Source organism: Rhinichthys klamathensis, unplaced genomic scaffold (assembly GCF_029890125.1).
Source record: "Rhinichthys klamathensis goyatoka isolate OS25496 unplaced genomic scaffold, OSU_Roscu_1.1 h1tg000264l_1, whole genome shotgun sequence".
Lineage (NCBI taxonomy): Eukaryota > Metazoa > Chordata > Actinopteri > Cypriniformes > Leuciscidae > Rhinichthys > Rhinichthys klamathensis.
In genome coordinates, this window is record NW_026606785.1 from 2,186,784 (window position 1) to 2,205,851 (window position 19,068).

The 19,068-nt window shown below is 39.7% G+C and overlaps 1 protein-coding gene across 1 annotated transcript in view; it reads right to left on the reverse strand.

Annotated features, from left to right (window-relative positions):
- Window positions 1-257: 257 nt before the first annotated feature.
- The window catches only part of LOC130102015 (trichohyalin-like), a 43,367-nt gene continuing 24,556 nt past the window's right edge, over window positions 258-19,068 (reverse strand). The window contains exons 16-21 of the mRNA XM_056267887.1: window positions 18,603-18,750; window positions 18,376-18,515; window positions 6,443-6,635; window positions 6,005-6,176; window positions 2,787-2,968; window positions 258-422 (exon numbers count right to left, since the gene is read on the reverse strand). Of these exons, the coding sequence (XP_056123862.1) occupies window positions 258-422; window positions 2,787-2,968; window positions 6,005-6,176; window positions 6,443-6,635; window positions 18,376-18,515; window positions 18,603-18,750 (1,000 nt within the window). The remainder of the gene's footprint in view (window positions 423-2,786; window positions 2,969-6,004; window positions 6,177-6,442; window positions 6,636-18,375; window positions 18,516-18,602; window positions 18,751-19,068) is intronic.

The following is a 19,068-nucleotide window of genomic DNA, read 5'->3' on the forward strand; positions in this document are numbered from 1 at the left end:
AACAGGAGAACTGGATATTAATTATAAAAACGCTTGCACGCTCTTGCCGTATCTACGGACTGACCGCTTGTTCTTTAGGAGTGGGTAGATGTTTCTCCCTGCCTTCTCGGCTGTTTCAATGACTTGATTGGCGTATTTCTGGAACTGGGTTTCCTCCTCAACAATGAGAGCGGTGTTCTTTGCCACAAAGTCTTTCAGTTCTTTTTTCGCACGACGATTTGTGGTCTAATAACGTAAGACACAAACATGGAGGCCTTTCACTCTGTCGGTCTGGTATACTGCTTGGTTTCTGCTTTCTCAATGGCCTCCTTTCGTATCTGGGCCTGGTATTTCTCTTCTTCTATGTCGAGACGTTTCTTCTCCTCTTCTTCGATCGCCTTCAGCTTGCTGTGGACGCCAGCAGCGTAGGCGCCGGTGCCGTACTTTTGCAATCAGCCGTAGACAACGTAAACCATCCCGTGAGTTTCTTCTCTAAGAAATGTAATTCTGCCAAGCGAAAGTACTCCACTATCAAGCAAGAGACTTTGGCTTTAGTCCTGGCTATTCAACACTTCGAAGTGTATTTAGGCTCTACGGTACATCCAGTTAAGGTCTATACTGACCATGAGCCACTCAAATTCCTCAGTCGCATGTACAATTCAAATCGTAGGTTAATGCGCTGGAGTCTATTGCTTCAACCTTTTAACCTCCAAATTGTGCATATCCGGGGAATAGACAATATTATCGCAGATGCGTTGTCTAGGGTGAATGCTTAATAGTATTGAAAAAAAAATTTACTTGGAAAAAAACAAAAACGTTTTGTTTATTGTGAAAATGAACTTGCATGTGTCCTTATTTACTGAATATGGTCTATACATTTAGGTTATAGTTAATAATAATAAAACAACACTATATGTATATATATATATATAGATTGTTTTGGGATTTATTTTAATTTATTGGGCTTGCTAACCTAATGTAAGTCTGTAGCAATATTAGGTATTGCGTCGCGCATAGTTGCGATTTGCCTGTGACTTAACCATATACGCCAAAATAATACATTCCTGTGTAATTCTAACTTCTTTTCGCATGGAGATACGCCTTGAACGAGGTAGTGATTATTTATAGCTGGAACTCTATTGTCTGGGTTGGCTCAAACATTGAGCTGAAACACAGAATTCGTGAGTAAAAATGAGTGTTCTCATGTTCCAGGTATGGCGACAGGTCACCATTTCGGGGTGGGGGTATTACGTCCCCCAGCTCTGGTGTTTGTTCCTATACATGTGTTTGAGCGCAATGTCTCTTCCCCAATTACAGATAAGCCACACCTGAGCGAAGCCTACTTGCGCTATAAAAGGCTCCTGGGACCATTCTACATTTCAAATGTACAATTCTGTATCCGTAGTTTCAATTATTAAAACCATATTCTTGATTGATCCTGAAGTGCTCATTTACAAGTCAATGAAATGAATATCTCATAGCTACAAAGCTTTACAAGTTGTTACTATATCAGTAACGTAAATTTTATAAATACGAGAAAAATTAATGTTCACGGCCGGAACATTGAGATTTCTTGGAGTTTATAAAAAGGGATAACTTTGTTGAGAAGTTGGTAAGTTAATCTTACGGCTGTTTGCTGGACAAACCGATTGTTTGATAAACTAAATTAATTCCCTTAAAGTTGTCTCATATAATCGATCTGTAATGAGACCATTGATATATGAATGAGGAATTATAATTCGTTATGATTTACCATTCATATATACAATCGATCCATTTTCAATTTCGATAATTTAACTGTAATATGCAATATATTAATCATATTCATGATTAATTATTAAAATTCCCTATGCATAATTTGAGCTAATTAAGGCACATCTCGATGTGGCTACAAGGGAGCTAAGAACAAGAGGAACAGGTGAGCACACTCAGACAAGGAACAGGTGACCACACTCAGGTAAACGAGGACTCAAACAAGGGAGCAGAGAACATGAGGAACAGGTGACAACACTCAGACAAAAGAGGACTCAACTAGACAAGAGGGTGTGGTACAGGGAAACAAGGAGGCAGGAACAGAGGAGCACATGGCCAACACAAACAAAACCATATGTTAAAGCACAACACAAACATAGAGACATGAAACAAAGACAACACAGACAAAGCTGCCAGAGCAAGACCCTGACAATATTCATAGAAGAAAATATTCTGCGGGCCATTAAAGTTTAGTGAAAATCGTCAAAAACCCTGGCGGTGGCTGGCAACTTTTTTTTTAAAAATGCTGGCGGGGAAAGAGTTAATAAAGAGTTGACTATTTAATGGGATGACCTAACTTTTTCACATGACCGGGGTTATGAATCTATATCATTATATGATGAGAACAATAGTTTGAACTAAATGTCTTGAAAGGGTATAATTTTAAATGCTGTGTTGAAATTATGGATATAAGTGTTTCTTTGTTGTGACTGATGGCTTCCTGTTTCCGGTTTTCTGAGAACGATTTTATTGGTTGTTGATTGTTTTACGTCACTATGACTACGCTAGGACTTGCGATAATATCAAACATGTTTAATATGAAAGACTAGAGAAAGACTGGCATAAATCGGGTCGCCGGCTCCAGATTATCACCTCACAATTAACGATCGAGACGACGGGAGCGCGCCGAGACTCCAGTAAGATTCCTAAAGACTGCCGGTCTTTAGTCTGGGACTGTGAAAATCCTTTGGTGTACGCCCGGCATAAGAAGTACGGAGCCCCGCACAATAAGAGAGCTACAAATGCAGTAACTCCAGTGCGATGCTGTCACTCACAGCTATGGTGTTGGGTTTGACGAGCCCTTTAGAGCGCATGTGCAGCGCCTCCCGCTGTTCAGCCGCTGCTATGACACTTCTGCTGTGACGATTCACTCCGTTCACACTGTCCTGCATGCGCTGCCAATCAGATTTGGACAAAACTAGGTCTGCTTCGTATTTCTCTATCTCCCAACTCACAACTGTATGCATTAGACAACAAATTTCCAAGTTATTATAAAAGCCATTCCTGATAAGCTGGAGTCGATGGTTGCGGTCAACACCTCTCATATTGCCGGATTGAGAGAAAAGCTTAACGCCGTGTGTGATGATGTGAATGAGGTGAAGACCAAAGTTTCCCAAGTCGAGTCATCACTGTTGAAAGAGAACAATCGGATCGGCGCATTGGAGTCACGCATCACTGAATTGGAGCGGTATTCCAGACGTTGGAATTTGAAATTACACTGCCTGTCAGATAATATCGATGAAAAAAATGTAAGGAGAGAAGTGGTTGGCATTTGTCAGAAATTACTGCCAGAGCACGCTGACCATCTTCCGGATGTGATCGACACAGTGCATCGTGTTGGTGTGAAGAAAATTCTGCCCGCGGTGTAATCATCCAGTTCTCTTCGCGTATACACAGAGCAGCAGTACGGGCGGCAGCCAAAAACTCCGCTTATCTACGGGAAAATGGTCTGCGTTTTAGAGAGGATCTTTGCAAGGCCGACAGAGATGGTAGAATGAAGTTGTGGCCGTTAGTCGACGAGGCACGGAAAGCAGGAAAGGTTGCCTACTTTGTAGCTGGTCGGGCCTTCGTGGAGAAAAAAGAGATCTTTCCGCCAAGCTGAGTTCTCTCAACTTTGAGATAAGGTGTTCTGTTTACATGCTTGTTAAAAAATAAATTAATTTGTTTTTCATCGCCACTTGTTTTTTTCCTAGCTATTGTTCATATTTTGTCCGGTTATACCTACGAAACTACAGTTGATGTGGCACTTTTTGTTCTCATCAAAATATTGTTCAAGTGAATTCCATTTTTATTTTGAGGTCTTTAACTTTAATTTCACTCAATGCAAAGAATCGAAATAGCCTTACCTTGTGTCAAATAGTAAACTGAGCAACAGGAGAACTGGATATTAATTATAAAAACGCTTGCACGCTCTTGCCGTATCTACGGACTGACCGCTTGTTCTTTAGGAGTGGGTAGATGTTTCTCCCTGCCTTCTCGGCTGTTTCGATGACTTGATTGGCGTATTTCTGGAACTGGGTTTCCTCCTCAACAATGAGAGCGGTGTTCTTTGCCACAAAGTCTTTCAGTTATTTTTTCGCACGACAATTTGTGGTCTAATAACGTAAGACACGAACATGGAGGCCTTTCACTCTGTCGGTCTGGTATACTGCTTGGTTTCTGCTTTCTCAATGGCCTCCTTTCGTATCTGGGCCTGGTATTTCTCTTCTTCTATGTCGAGACGTTTCTTCTCCTCTTCTTCGATCGCCTTCAGCTTGCTGTGGACGCCAGCAGCGTAGGCGCCGGTGCCGTACTTTTGCAATCAGGCGTAGACAACGTAAACCATCCCGTGAGTTTCTTCTCTAAGAAATGTAATTCTGCCAAGCGAAAGTACTCCACTATCAAGCAAGAGACTTTGGCTTTAGTCCTGGCTATTCAACACTTCGAAAGTGTATTTAGGTTCTACGGTACATCCAGTTAAGGTCTATACTGACCATTAGTGTTGTTTTTGGCTGCCTGTTTTAATTTTAGTTTTAGTCTAGTCTTTGTGTCAAGCTGTCATTTTAGTTTTTATTAGTTTTAGTCACATTCATACTCTTTTTAGTCTAGTCTAGTTTTAGTCGACGAAAACTGATGACATTTTAGTCTAGTTTTAGTCGAAGAAAAACATAGTCTAGTTTTAGTCAATGAAAATTGTATTTTTTTCAATACTCTTTTTAGTATTCTATTTAACCCAGTCAGTCAATATAGCCTATACGTAGGCCTATCTATTGTATAGACGAAACCAAAATTTTCTTTTAGCCAAACCCATTTCAAACAATCTTATCTTCTGTTATCTTATTATATTATTGTTTCCTTATAGACTCAAGAATACATCCATTCCAGACACGGAAAATGCTCTGATTTGAATGTACAACATATTTATTTTACCAGCCAAACATGTTAGAAGTAGCCTACACACATGATGAAATGAAAGTTTTTCCAAATGTAATTTCTTCTTTTTCTCCCAAAGACGAATCCCTTTCTCTGTGTCAGACTTAACTTTGTTTGTTGTCGTTTATGCTAATGCCTGTTTCACACATAGGCAACTCCGTATTTTTTCCCGCACCCATGTAGAGCCTATATGGTTAGAGCGCTCACACGCACGCGGATGCGGTCCGTCAATGCGCTCCAGGAGCGTGCGTGCATAACAGCAGAGCAGAGATCTACACACAGTAGGCTATCTACCTCAACAACGCGACATAATGGATGTTGGCTAAAAATATTGATTTGAAATAAAAAATAGAGAATGAATGTTGTGATTGTGGTACAGCCGTAGATCAGTTGCGCACTGCAAACGGAGCACATGTGAAAGCAAAATAGCTCGTGCAGCTCCTGCATACACACCGCAACACGCACCGCATACGCACTACACACGGAGTAGCCTATGTGTCAAACACTCGCGCAGCTGCATCTTCTAAATAATGCCGCGAGTGGGGCTTGAGGATGTGAAGTCGCCTGCGTCTGCGATCTCATGCAGCCCCTGAAGTGACACACGAAACAGAAATGCTGCATAATAATAATGCAAGTAAACGAGACGAAATAACGTTAAATAACATTTCGTCTCGTCTCGTTTTGGTCAACGAAAATGAAGAGACATTTTAGCATAGTTTTTATTTTGTAAACCACATTTAGTCTCGTTTTTATTCGTCAACGATATTGCATTATACATTTAGTTATAGTCATCGTCACATGACCAGCATTTACGTTGCGTCTCGTCTCGTTTTCGTCACGTGATAAAGGTTCGTTGACGACGAAATTTAGTCATAATTTTCGTTGACGAAAGCAACACTACTGACCATGACCCACTCAAATTCCTCAGTCGCATGTACAATTCAAATCGTAGGTTAATGCGCTGATTGCTTCAACCTTTTAACCTCCAAATTGTGCATGTCCGGGGAATAGACAATATTATCGCAGATGCGTTGTCTAGGGTGGATGCTTAATAGTATTTTTTTTTAAAAGCTGGAAGCACTTTCTTTCATTTTTTGTATGTATGTGTATTGGAGTGCTTTTCCTTCTTCTTTAGCTTTTTGAGCTTGAAGTTTTTGCTTCTCCATGAAGATTTGATCTGCTTCCTTCTTTGCATTCAGCATCTCCAGAGCTTTCTGTTTTTCTTCCTCTGCCTTTCGTTCCAGCTCTTGCCTCTGATATAGAGTTGAGAAAAATGTTTATTTCAATAAATGCATTTCAAATTCTATATATAAACCGTGTGATGCTCATAAACCCAGCATCACTGCGGTAAAATTAAGCAATAAGCCCCGCGAAGCCATGTTTTACAGTGGAACAGCTGAGGGCCGTTGTTAGGCATGACGCGGAGCGGAGATTTAAAAATGTTTACATGTCGTTAGCCTCATAGCTATTATGCTATGAGACTAACGATGTATAAAAACATTAGGAATAGGTAATTTACCCTGGATTCTCTGTGTGCAGAGATAGATTTCAACATGGCTGCATGTTTTTCTTCTTTCTCGCGCTGCACTCGGGCCCGTCTGGCCTCACGTTCAGCGACTGCTTTTGCGATGATATCTTCCTCATTGCTGATTTTTTCCTGCTTCTGCACGGCTAACTGCTGTATAACAGTCTCTCTATGTCTTTGACGCTCTCTAAGGCAAAAATAAAGACAAATACAAGCCCAGTTCTGAGACAGTGGAAAGAATTATACTTTCTCCAGGCTTCCCACTCAGTGAACTTCCATTAATTCAATAACCTTCCCAGTTAGATGTGATTCATGAATGAGCAAGTTGTAAGAATGTGGATGTCAAATGGTATGTCAATGTTCCCAAAATACCTTTCACAGACAAATTAAAGATTGGAACTGGTTTGCAAGCACGTTTGAATTTGAAACAAACACTTAGAGCAGTTTCTAGTTGATTAAATACACCCGAATAACTAAGTTAGCAAAACTCAAATAATTTGAGGTAATCAGTTACATCAAATTGTTTAAGTTAAGAAATTGAATGTGTAAGTAAGCAGAGCTTGCAGATTTTTGTTTTGTAATAATATATTTTAATTGCTTTTAACTTGAAATATTTGAGTAAGATAATTCATACACAACTTAAAATTCTCATGTAATCTCAACTTCAATATTTTTAGTAGTGGAAACTTGGCTGGATTTAACCAGCTAATTCAATAAGTGCTACCTATAGTATCAGCATATCATAGCCCTTGCGGAATGAGTACATCAACTTAAAACATTTAACACACACTGTTCTCAAACCAAACTCGTCACCGGCCATGATGGTAACTCCCCAAAAAACCCAACATAACAGAAACTCTTCTAAACTAGCATAACAAAACATTAAACACTACTAAATCTCCCACTTAACATTAATCTGGCACAAAAACCATTATATGACACTTAATTTTAGCATTTACTCTCCCTTTTGAGTGTCATTGCAAAGCATGCTGGGAAATAAAAATCCCAGCCCAGTTTCAGTTAAATTTAAGTTTGTCAAAATTAAAAGAAACAAGTTCATAGAACTCAAAACAACGAAACAATTCAACTTACTTAAAATGTGTCAGTTTTGTGAACTCAAAAGAAAAAATAAATGTTAAAATATTCATAAAATTATCGTATTCATAAAATTAAGTATCGTATGTTAATTTGATGGAACTAATTTGTATAATGTGAGTTGGCCCTACTCAAAACAATGGATTATTTTGAGTGTTAGGGTTTACAGTGTTAGGAAGCTAAAAATAAAAATATTAGATGAGAAACTTTAACCTTGAACTTAGAAATGTTGCCTTGGCAACTAATTGAAATAACATTTCACTTTGTAAGTTGAAGTACTAAAATTACTAAAACTGAAGTAAATATAAAATAAAACTCAAAAGAAATAAAATAAAATAAAAACAGGGGGAAAAATGACAAAAGCACACAATTCTGAAAATAATAATAAAAGGTCATTCAAAACATTGCTAAATACTGTATACTATAAATACTAAAATATCACTGGAAGCCCATGATCTCTAGAGATTCACAGTTTTAAAGTAACAAAAATGCCTAAAATGCACCCAAAGTTATTTTATCTGTTGTCTAAGCATTTAATATATAAATGTTAGTATGGGTTGGAAGTGTTTAACATAATTAATCAGCATGCTGTGTTTTTGATGCGTGTTAGCCCTCATAAATGTGCAAAAATGCTCCTGAAAATAAAGAAGTTAATTTCTGACACCAATGAGTGTGATTACAGTTTTTCTCGATTGCTTAAACACTATAACCAGGCTTTTGAACTAAAATTTCAAAACCATAATGCCATTTATCAAAAAGCACACCCATTTCACTGAACTATGAACACTATTCCCTGTTTTGACACATTAGTCAGATTTGTTGAACTATTACAGCAAAACTCTACACACAAATCCCTTCATTTCTCATTGCCTACACCACGTGGTCATTTAGAAAGCACTAGTGTCACAGGTCGGGGGGGCCAAGCCAGACTGCGCCCACCCCTCAAAACCCAGGACCACCTCGAGGAGCGTACCAGAGACCAGACAGACAAGAAGATTTTCTAAAAACGAAAGTCTTTATTGAATAAAAGCAAGAATTAAAAGTCTTAATGCGGGCTTCGTCTCTCTTTCCAGGGAGGAGGAGACCGAGGGGTGTACTGCGAGGGCCCGGATTACTGGCAGCCACAGAGGAGGAGGGAGCCGAACGCCCGTCTGGCATCCAGGTAAGTAACGTGGTAAGAAGGCTCTTTTCGGCGTAATACAGGCGGACAACGGTCCGGGCAGAGCAGGGCCAGGACCATGGGCCAGGAGGGGACTCTCTCCACAGGACAGGTGGGTAGCAGGTAAGTTTTTCCCAAGCGTCAGCTATTCGGCAGGTGATCGGCACAGGGGGCGATGGAGTCCAGGAGGAGGACTCGCTGCCAGTCAGGTAGGTAGTCGGGTAGGCAGGTCTCCTCCGTGTAGGGTGCTCTCCCCCGTGGCGTCACTGAGCAGCAGGTGTGAGGTCCCCCGAGTGCCTCTCCGCCCTTGACGGCTCCAGCCAGAGACAAGGGTACCCTGTATAATCCAGGACAGAGACAAGTGTGCAGGTTCAATTCTATTTCGGTGAAGTATGGACTTACGGCTGGAGCGGGTGGTTCGGGACAAGCAGCGCTGCTGGGGTGTGTCTCCTCTGAACAGGCAGCACACAAGAAGGCCGAGGCAGAAGAATCTTCTATTTAAATAGGCGAAGCCTTTGATACAAGAACAAACATGATCCTTTCGTATAATGGGGAATCAGGCTTACGGCTGGGCTGGGTGGTTCCCACGGCGACACGAAGGCTGGGGTGTGTCTTTCCTCCGAACAGGCAGCACACAGGAAGGCGGTGGCAGAGGAACGTTCTATTTAGATAGACAGGACAAGTTAAACAGGACAATCACACTCCTCTCCCATATCACAGGACCTGGTGGCCGAAGTGGAACATACACATCCAACCTGAGGGCTTCGTTCCGCAAACACTGGCGAGAATGTGAACTGGAGAACACTGGCGGTTAAATAAACATGTACATCCACACACTGCAACTTCACGTCAAGTCCAATACTGTGTGACACTTCAATTCAGGCACCGCAATCCACTCTCAAATCTTAGTGCAATAAGGCCAGCCCTCACCCAATGTTCAATCCCTCCACTGTTGCGCTGATTCAACACTCAGAAGCTGATGAGATGCAGAGGATTTCGCACCGCATGGAACACAGCGTCTTCAACACTCAGAAGAAGATATCAGGGTTTCAAAGATGAATCAGTCCACACTCTTAGTGGTAATTATATTTGTGGTCAATACACTTCACAATTCCTTATCCAATTCAGTGCAAGACATGCATTCACACGGATCCGGTGTTTCATTACTTATCTTTCTCCCTCGAGTGATGGCATTCTCCAATCTTGACTCAATCTCCACAATTCACTCACTTCACATCCAATTCACGTTCCAGCTTGCACTCCCTCAATCACCGTTGCACCCCTTTCCAGTCAGCTCCTCACAGCCGCTCCACAGATCCCAGCAAACCCAAGCCACTGCCAAAGGAATCGATTGCTCCCAGGGGAGTACCACACTCGAATGCCTTTTCCTTTTCCTTTTAACTACTTCTTTTGGTCGTGTTTCCCAATCACAAATCCCCACAGCAAACACCCGCACCTGGTCCTGCTTAGCTAATCAGCTGCCGCTGTCATGGCAACTGACAACAAGCAAACCAGCACGGTGTGCCGGTGAAATCGTCCCGGGGGGAAACACACTCCTAGCGGAAATTAGTTCCGCTAGATTTGTCACCTTGTGACACTAGCATTCAAAATTGTTCACTCAAGTCAGCACAGCTTCAGCTCAGTTAGCACACAATTACCCAGGTGAAAACACTAAGAGTCAAAATTGAACACACATCAGTCAGATCCTTCAATACAGATAAAAGGTTATACAATCTTTTATAAAAGATAAAAATCAGTTTACTGAGTTTTGGAACAATGGGTCCACAGATAAATTAAGCAATAGGTCGAGGAGGGAGAGGAAGAGGAGGAGGAGGAGCAGGAAAAGGAGGAGGAGGAGGAGGAAGAGGAGGAGCAGGAAAAGGAGGAGGAAGAGGAGGAGGAGAAGGAGGAGGAGGAAGGGCAAGGGCAAGAAGACAAGCAGTCTCGGATGAAATTCAAGCCACTTTAGTTGGCCATGTCCTTGTCCATGGTATGACTATGAGGGAGGCTGGGTAATGAGTACAGCCAAATTTGAGTCGCTTCACCGTCGCCTCCATCATCAGAACCTTCAGGGAGGTGTGGTGGCAAACAAATTTCTATCACTGAATAAGAGACAAACAATTCCAATTGTCTTTGATGAGGTTTATGTTCTTGTAAGAAAAGGCCAGCAGTCGTACAGTCACACAGAGTGGCTGCAGAGTGTGACAATGAAGGGAGGGCATCCTTTCTCCTTTATAGTCTTACTGTAACTCACAGAATGTTATCTTTCTAGGCCAATGATGGTATTTTATCCATATGTGGAACATTCTTAGACTTGTTCATCATATTGTATCCTTGAGTGGAGGCATGTACCAACACTCTTTACCATTCCAATACAATTCCATATTTGAATAAGGTTTGTGTGTGCTCTTTTACTGTCATATGATGCTCACACACATCTTACGTAAGAGTAGGAGAGAGTAAAAAAAAGATGTGGGGGGGGGGGGGAACCACAAGCAACATGAATTACCAGTTTTGGAAATGTTGTTTTGAATTTATAGCACCAGTGTGTAAGACTATGTTGTAGTGTGTGTATTTTTGAGGGCTTGTGTGTCCTGTCTGAGGGCAAAGTTTGGTTTTTCAGCAAGAGTGAATGGTTTTGAGTGTAGAGCTTCATTTTGACCTGAAAATAGGATGTTTGGGGAATTGGGTGAGACGTTATGGATTTGTGTTTACTGTTTTGAGAATACGAGGCATAGTTTCAAGAAATGTGTTTAAGCAATCGAGAAAAACTGTAATATCCACCACAGGACGCATTTCCATTGTCTTATGTACAATACCTAAATGTTTCCTCCTGTTTTTCTCTCCTCATTCTCGTCACTTTTTCGCTCTGGCTGGCGATCTGCTTTCTCTTCTCCTCCTCTTCCTCTTGCCTCCGAGCCTCCGCTGCTTTTGTCAGCTCTCTGTTGGTCAAATGGTCCTGATGGAAGACAGAAGAAGGGATTTCAAAACCGCATCTGATTCGATCTGCTTTTACAGTGTGAATGTTGTCCAACAACCGGCTTACACGAAAGCATTCATTCTTTTTCTCTTCACTTCTCGATTCTGGCGCTCTTTGATGGCCTGTTCCCTCAGATGAAGATCTCGGAGTTGCTTCATCTCTTCAGCCTCCCTTCTCCTCTCCTGCTCCTTCTTCATGTCATGCTCCTTAACCCTAATAAAGGAGGAAACGTCAGACACATTGACACATTAAGGTGATTCCCAGCTAACAGGGAATGTTCTCAGAACTTTAGATACGGTTCTCTCAAAGTTACGAACAAACGTTCTTCTAGTAACATTATGTTTGTTCAAAGTTATCTGGTCTTTAATCATGTTCTCAAAACATTAACACAAAACAGAACTTATACATAATTCGTGGAGTGGTTTTTTTTACAGAAAAAGTAACAACATTAACATAACACTACTTTCCATTAAACTAACTAAGTAATACAATTAGTTAATTTTAACGTAACACAATATTGTAATGTATTACTTTTAAAAGTAACTTTCCCCAACACTTTTCAAAAGTAACATTCCCAGTGTTTGAAGAATAAAAACATTTTAAAGGTGCCCTAGAATGTTTTTTTTTATTATTTTATAATGTTTCCTGGGTTGCCCTTATAATGTTAGTATGTTTTTTAGATCAAAAATAATCATAATTTAGAAATAAATGGCATTTTTCCTAGCCTGCTTTTAGCCTCTGATTTGAACACTCTGTTTGAAGGGGCGTGTCTGCTGTGGGATTCAGTGTAACCGCGGCCACTGCTGTGATTGGCTGACATGCTTGCATATGAAATAGCTACGCATTACATGTGAAACTCTCTCGAATACTTTTACTACTGCTATTATACATTTTTACTATAACAGCTATCGAGATTAACGAATCGTGAGATGTTTTTAAAGTATTTAGATCTATTCCCATCGCATAAAATGTTGCCGTGATGAGCATTGAGCAGATGACAGTGTGTTGATCGCGAGAATGAAGATATTATCATTGCAAAGCAGTTTCTGCACTCTCTCTAATGCTTTCACCAATGCAAACACGATGATGTAAATACAGTAAGAGCTTCGTTGTGCAGTAACGTGCGTCATTGATTTCATAACGAGTTTGGCAAGTGTCCAGATAAACTCGCGCTGTGTGGAAAGATTGTTCTTTGATCGCTTTCTGTATATAATTTGTTCACAATTTAAATACGAATATTTTCATCCTACTAAGGACTAAGGTTCGGTATTTATGGAAAGGTCCACCGGAGGAAAATAGGGGAGGGTCGTGTCTTTTTATTCTTTGTTGAGGGGAGGGTCATTCAATTTTTTTTAGTCTAGGGGGGAGGGTCACCCAACTTTTCTATTCATGTAAACAGCAAAATTTCAAAGTGGCTTGTTTGGTGCATATTTTTTTCCATGTATCTCCATGTAGCTCTCTCAGTCTCGGCCCCCCGTCGCTATCAGATTGGTCTGACCCAACAAAAATCCAGTTTGGCGCTGTCTGACAGTGCGCGCTCAGAAAAATTGCATCATGTCAGAACTGAACGCCAATGAAATGTTTACCCGGCAAAGCTTTAAAGCACGAGCAAATAATGAACTTTTGTGATTGCGAATAACAAGGTCAGTATCCTGTGAGTGCTACTCTACCGCTGCATTAACATGTGATGTGAATGTACGTCAAGTTTTACAGTATTGGGACTGAGGCGCCAGAACTGCAGCTGATGTGCGCTGTAGCACGATACTATTCTAGTTTTCATTCTTATTGTTTCCACAACAATGTTTAGTGAGTAAATCTACTGAAATTGCCACCATAACAGTGGATATGTGTAACACGTAGGGCTACCACATTTTTAAATTACTATTAGTATTATTTGAAGTTAACATAATAAAATACGTAGACCTACACCAAAAAACTAGTTGAGGATAAAATTATTTCAAATTGGGCAATTCCAGCGTTATGGAAGTGACATTTGCAGTCAAAACCTGAAATATAAATTATCAGAAAATGCATTTAATACTGAAACGTCTGTTTATATAGGCCTATCCATATTCCCTTAATAAAGGAGTCAAGACATTAGACAAATATCAGTCTACACATGTGTTTTATATTTAATATGAGCGAAATACACATGTGACGTGACACAAAAAACCTTTAACTTTTAGATGGCAAAATATTTTTTTTAGTAATTCTACGAATTACTGCGCAAAACAAAAGTAGGCTAATACCATAGACTGTAATACTAACCGGATGAAGAAGGGTCGGCCTCCACAGAACATAAAATATTCATTTTATTTTATCTTTCGTGTTAGCATTTTAACTTTTAAACAGAACATTTAAAAACGAAAGAAAGCGGATTGCTCTCTGCTTAGTCATCCGTGAAATCTGCATTTCTCTCTGGCGCGTTCACTACTGCGAAGATCGCGAGTCAGCATCGTCAACTTCATCTTTCCAGCCGACACACTGGCTGAAAACACTTTATTAATAAACAATTAAAATGTCTCCTTGCTATATTTTACATATTCATAATCATTACTTTTACCGGTTCTTTGTGGCAGCTTTTAGATAGGCTACTTACAACATGAACGCGTCACCGCATCAGCACCGAAAACATGATTTTTTTTTCTTTCAAATCTAAAATCAAAAATCGTGATACGAACCGAATTGTAGGTTTGCTTTATCGATCGTTAAGCCTTAGTAAGATGAGAAAGCAGGAGTTTAGTCGTTTGTCGTGGTTGTAAAAAAACAATGGCTATCTGAACATCTTTGCCAAGCGCAAACCGGCTACGTAATCAATACATTAGCGGGGAGGGTCATGCCTTTTTTCACAATCATTTTGGAGGGTCATAGAAACATTTATTACTGGCTAAGGGAGGGTCAAGTCTTTTTTGACTACAGATCTCAAATTTCCGCCGGTGGCCCCTTAAATAAAAAACGAACAGTCCCTAAAAGAAACGATGTGAAGTTGATATTTTAGTCACTGGCTTGACTTACTGATGCATAAACAGTATTGAACGATTTTGAGAGAAAGATTACCTGTCTGAACTTGAACAATTACACATCAGAAAGTGTTGCTTGGTAGCTCGATCCGAGGCCAGCTCTGTATTGGCCCAAGTTGAGGAAACAGTCGGTGAAATGTTTGGAAATTTCCAGAGAAAATAAAATTAACCCATTGTTTCTTCAGAGGCTCAGATGAAGGAACTAAAAAATACTTTTGTGTTCATGTGTACATCCAAACACTGAGCAACTGCCATGCTTCGGTTTTTCAGGGGTGTTTTTAAAAAACGAGATTTAACTAAGAAGGAGAAAACAATGGTGTTTGAGACTCACTGTATGTCATGTCCATGTACTGAACTCTTGTTATTTAACTATGCTAACATAAATTCAATTTCACATTCTAGGGCACCTTTAAATGTTGTTGACACTTTGAACGTTTAGGGAACATTCAGAAATAACATTTATATCTTAATTGGAACGTTATCAAAAAGTCCTTAGAGCATATTTGTGTTAGCTGTGTATGCACTGAAGCATAAATGCACTTTAATTTCTCCTTACTGTAGTTTCAAGCACTCAGAAATGGCCAGTTGGTCTCGTTTTCTCTGCAGTGCTTTCTGTCGCTCCTGCTGGACCGCCTGCTCTTCTCTGCAAGCCATTCGGGCCAAGATCTCTCTGTCCACGGCTCTGCTGGCGTTCTGCCTCATGCGCTTGAGCTCGATCTGAGCCTCTCTTTCCTTCAGGACCTCCGCCAGCCTCAGAGCGCTCTAGAACAACAAGAGGATCGTTACTACTAACATTTCACCACAGAAAAACACTTGTGGTCTAATAACGTAAGACACACACATGGAGGCCTTTGACTCTGTCCGTCTGGTGGTACTGCTGGGTTTTAGTTTCCTCAATTATCTCCTTTCGTATCTGGGCCTGATATCTTGCTTCTTCCAAGTCGATACGTTTCTTCTCCTCCTCTTCCATCGCCTCTCGAATTGTTTTCGCCTCCAGTTTTTTCCGTCGTTCTCCCTGTAAGGACAAAATCAGATTTGTTTGTTGTACTTTGTTACTGTAAACATCAAGTCTCATATTATAACCCTCAGAGACCCAGGTATTCTTTTTTATTTATTTATTTTTAATGAAGAAAACTAAAATATCACATCAAGATGACATTCAAATTACAATTAAACATTATACCAAATTGTAACAAACTTAGTATTATAATAGGGGCACAGACACAAAAAGAAAATCAGACAGCGAGAAGTCTAAATAAGGCTATATAAAAACAATAAAAGTGTCTGACAATGTTTCTATAGACAGACGTCTTTACTTTAATAATCATAATAATTTATAATTTAAATAAATTATTCTTATTTCTTAATAAAGACTCATAAAAAGGCCTATTTTCTTCCTTAAAAGTGATTAGGTCATTAAAAAGCATGATGTTTACGCATATATAGTTTTAGGAAGTACGGAGCCCCGCACAATAAGAGAGCTACAAATGCAGTAACTCCAGTGCGATGCTGTCACTCACAGCTATGGTGTTGGGCCAGTGTTTGACGAGCTCTTTAGAGCGCATGTGCAGCGCCTCCCGCTGTTCAGCCGCTGCTATTACACTTCTGCTGTGACGATTCACTCCGTTCACACGGTCCTGGACGCGCTGCCATTCAGATCTGGACAACACTAGGTCTGCTTCGGGTTTTTCCATCTCCCAACTCACAACTGTATGCATTAGACAACATATTTCCAAGTTATTATAAAAGCCATTCTAACCGAAAGGGTGACATTTCTGTCCCCAGGTCATTATATGTATAAAATTGCATGAAAATTAACTCTAAAATACATTTTATTATTAAGCAAAATGTCCTGCACACTAAGCTAACTACAAATTTAAAATGTATAATTAAAAACATAAATAAAAACTACATAGAACACTAAAAAATATGTCCCCACTCTCTATCTCTAAACTTTACCATGAAATATAATGATTAAAATCTATCAGAAATCAGATTTTTTTTGCATTGTTGTTTGACTTTATATCCAATCTATGTTTTTAAATATTTGATCTAATATTTTAGATAAAATACATATTTTAGTCGTGTCCCCGGGTTTTCACTCAGTCCTGTTTTAAACCGAAATTTAAAAAGCAAACATAAGTTCACAATAAAACGAAATAAAGCCACAACACAACAGAAATAAGCCACAACACAACAGAAATAAAGCCACAACACAACAGAAATAAGCCACAACACAACAGAAATAAGCCGCCACAACACAACAGAAATAAGCCACAACACAACAGAAATAAAGCCACAACACAACAGAAATAAGCCACAACACAACAGAAATAAAGCCACAACACAACAGAAATAAAGCCACAACACAACAGAAATAAGCCGCCACAACACAACAGAAATAAGCCACAACACAACAGAAATAAATGAGTTTCGGTAACAGGACTGAGAAAACATGCGTCCATCTTTTGCTTAGAAACCTTGTAAAAATTAAATAAAGTTGCCTGAGATTGAACAACTAGTGTTGTCAAAATATTCGGTACTTCGGTACCAAGTCGGTACTAACATTTTTTAAACGTCACGGTACCAAGTCCCGGTGGTACCGAATACCCGGTCAAACCCGGTTCTGGATGCACATGCATGCACGAAGGGCGTGAAGTTGCGTCCGCTTCATGAAAGCGCTGAGACATGGCGACCGGCGGCGCTGCTGATGTGGTGTCTGTGTATTAATCTGGAAAAAGACTATTTAAATATTAACCCTGCATGTTCTGCTTGTCTCTGTGTGAATGAACGGCGCAGACGCGCGGTTTCATTTAACGTTACCTCACACACACACACACACACACACACACACACACACACACACACACTGAAGCACGAGTGACGCTCGCGCTGTTTTCAGTCTCTGCTGCCTCACGATATGATGACATGATTCATGATTCAATTCATCTCCGAGAGTCACTTCATGAGCATTTTACCGTTTCCATTTGAGAAAAACTATCGCCATATCATACACGCACAGAAACTCAAAGGTCTTCACGGCAACCCGTCAAAATAAAAGTTTGGTTTAACTTAAAGAAATTGACAGAAATAATTATATTAGGCTTCTGTACAATAGATTTAACTACGTCTCCATTAATTAAAAATACTACTACTACTACTAATAATAATAATAATAATAATAATGTGTGCATAGAAGGTTGCTTATTTTTCACTTGATTTTTTTGCAATATTTCTCAATATCATCTATTTTCATTTAAACAGCATGTAGCCTTCAATGCTTTCGTAAATTTACCGTCATAAATAATAAAGTCATTGAATTGAATTGAAATTTTTTTCTTCAAATAGTTAAATTGGAAAAATGGTTCAAACTGATTTTGCTATGGTACCGAAATTGGTACCGAGAACCGTAAAATGTTAATGGTATCGGTACTGACTACTGGAATTTTGGTACCGTGACATCCCTATGAACAACAATACACATTTTGAATAGTTAAATATGCATAGTATTAGATTCAGTGTTGAAAAATATAAAAAATAAAGTTTAATTTTGAAAAGTTACAATAAGCAAATGGTACATTCATGTAATGGTTACACAGATATTTTGTTGTGCAGTATTTTCTTTAAATACCTTGTATCCTTGTCTTATGTACAATACCTAAATGTACAATACCTAAATGTTTCCTCCTGTTTTTCTCTCCTCATTCTCGTCACTTTTTCGCTCTGGCTGGCGATCTGCTTTCTCTTCTCCTCCTCTTCCTCTTGCCTCCGAGCCTCCGCTGCTTTTGTCAGCTCTCTGTTGGTCAAATGGTCCTGATGGAAGACAGAAGAAGGGATTTCAAAACCGCATCTGATTCGATCTGCTTTTACAGTGTGAATGTTGTCCAACAACCGGCTTACACGAAAAGCATTCATTCTTTTTCTCTTCACTTCTCGATTCTGGCGCTCTTTGATGGCCTGTTCCCTCAGATGAAGATCTCGGAGTTGCTTCATCTCTTCAGCCTCCCTTCTCCTCTCCTGCTCCTTCTTCATGTCATGCTCCTTAACCCTAATAAAGGAGGAAACGTCAGACACATTGACACATTAAGGTGATTCCCAGCTAACAGGGAATGTTCTCAGAACTTTAGATACGGTTCTCTCAAAGTTACGAACAAACGTTCTTCTAGTAACATTATGTTTGTTCAAAGTTATCTGGTCTTTAATCATGTTCTCAAAACATTAACACAAAACAGAACTTATACATAATTCGTGGAGTTTTTTTTTACAGAAAAAGTAACAACTTTAACATAACACTACTTTCCATTAAACTAACTAAGTAATACAATTAGTTAATTTTAACGTAACACAATATTGTAATGTATTACTT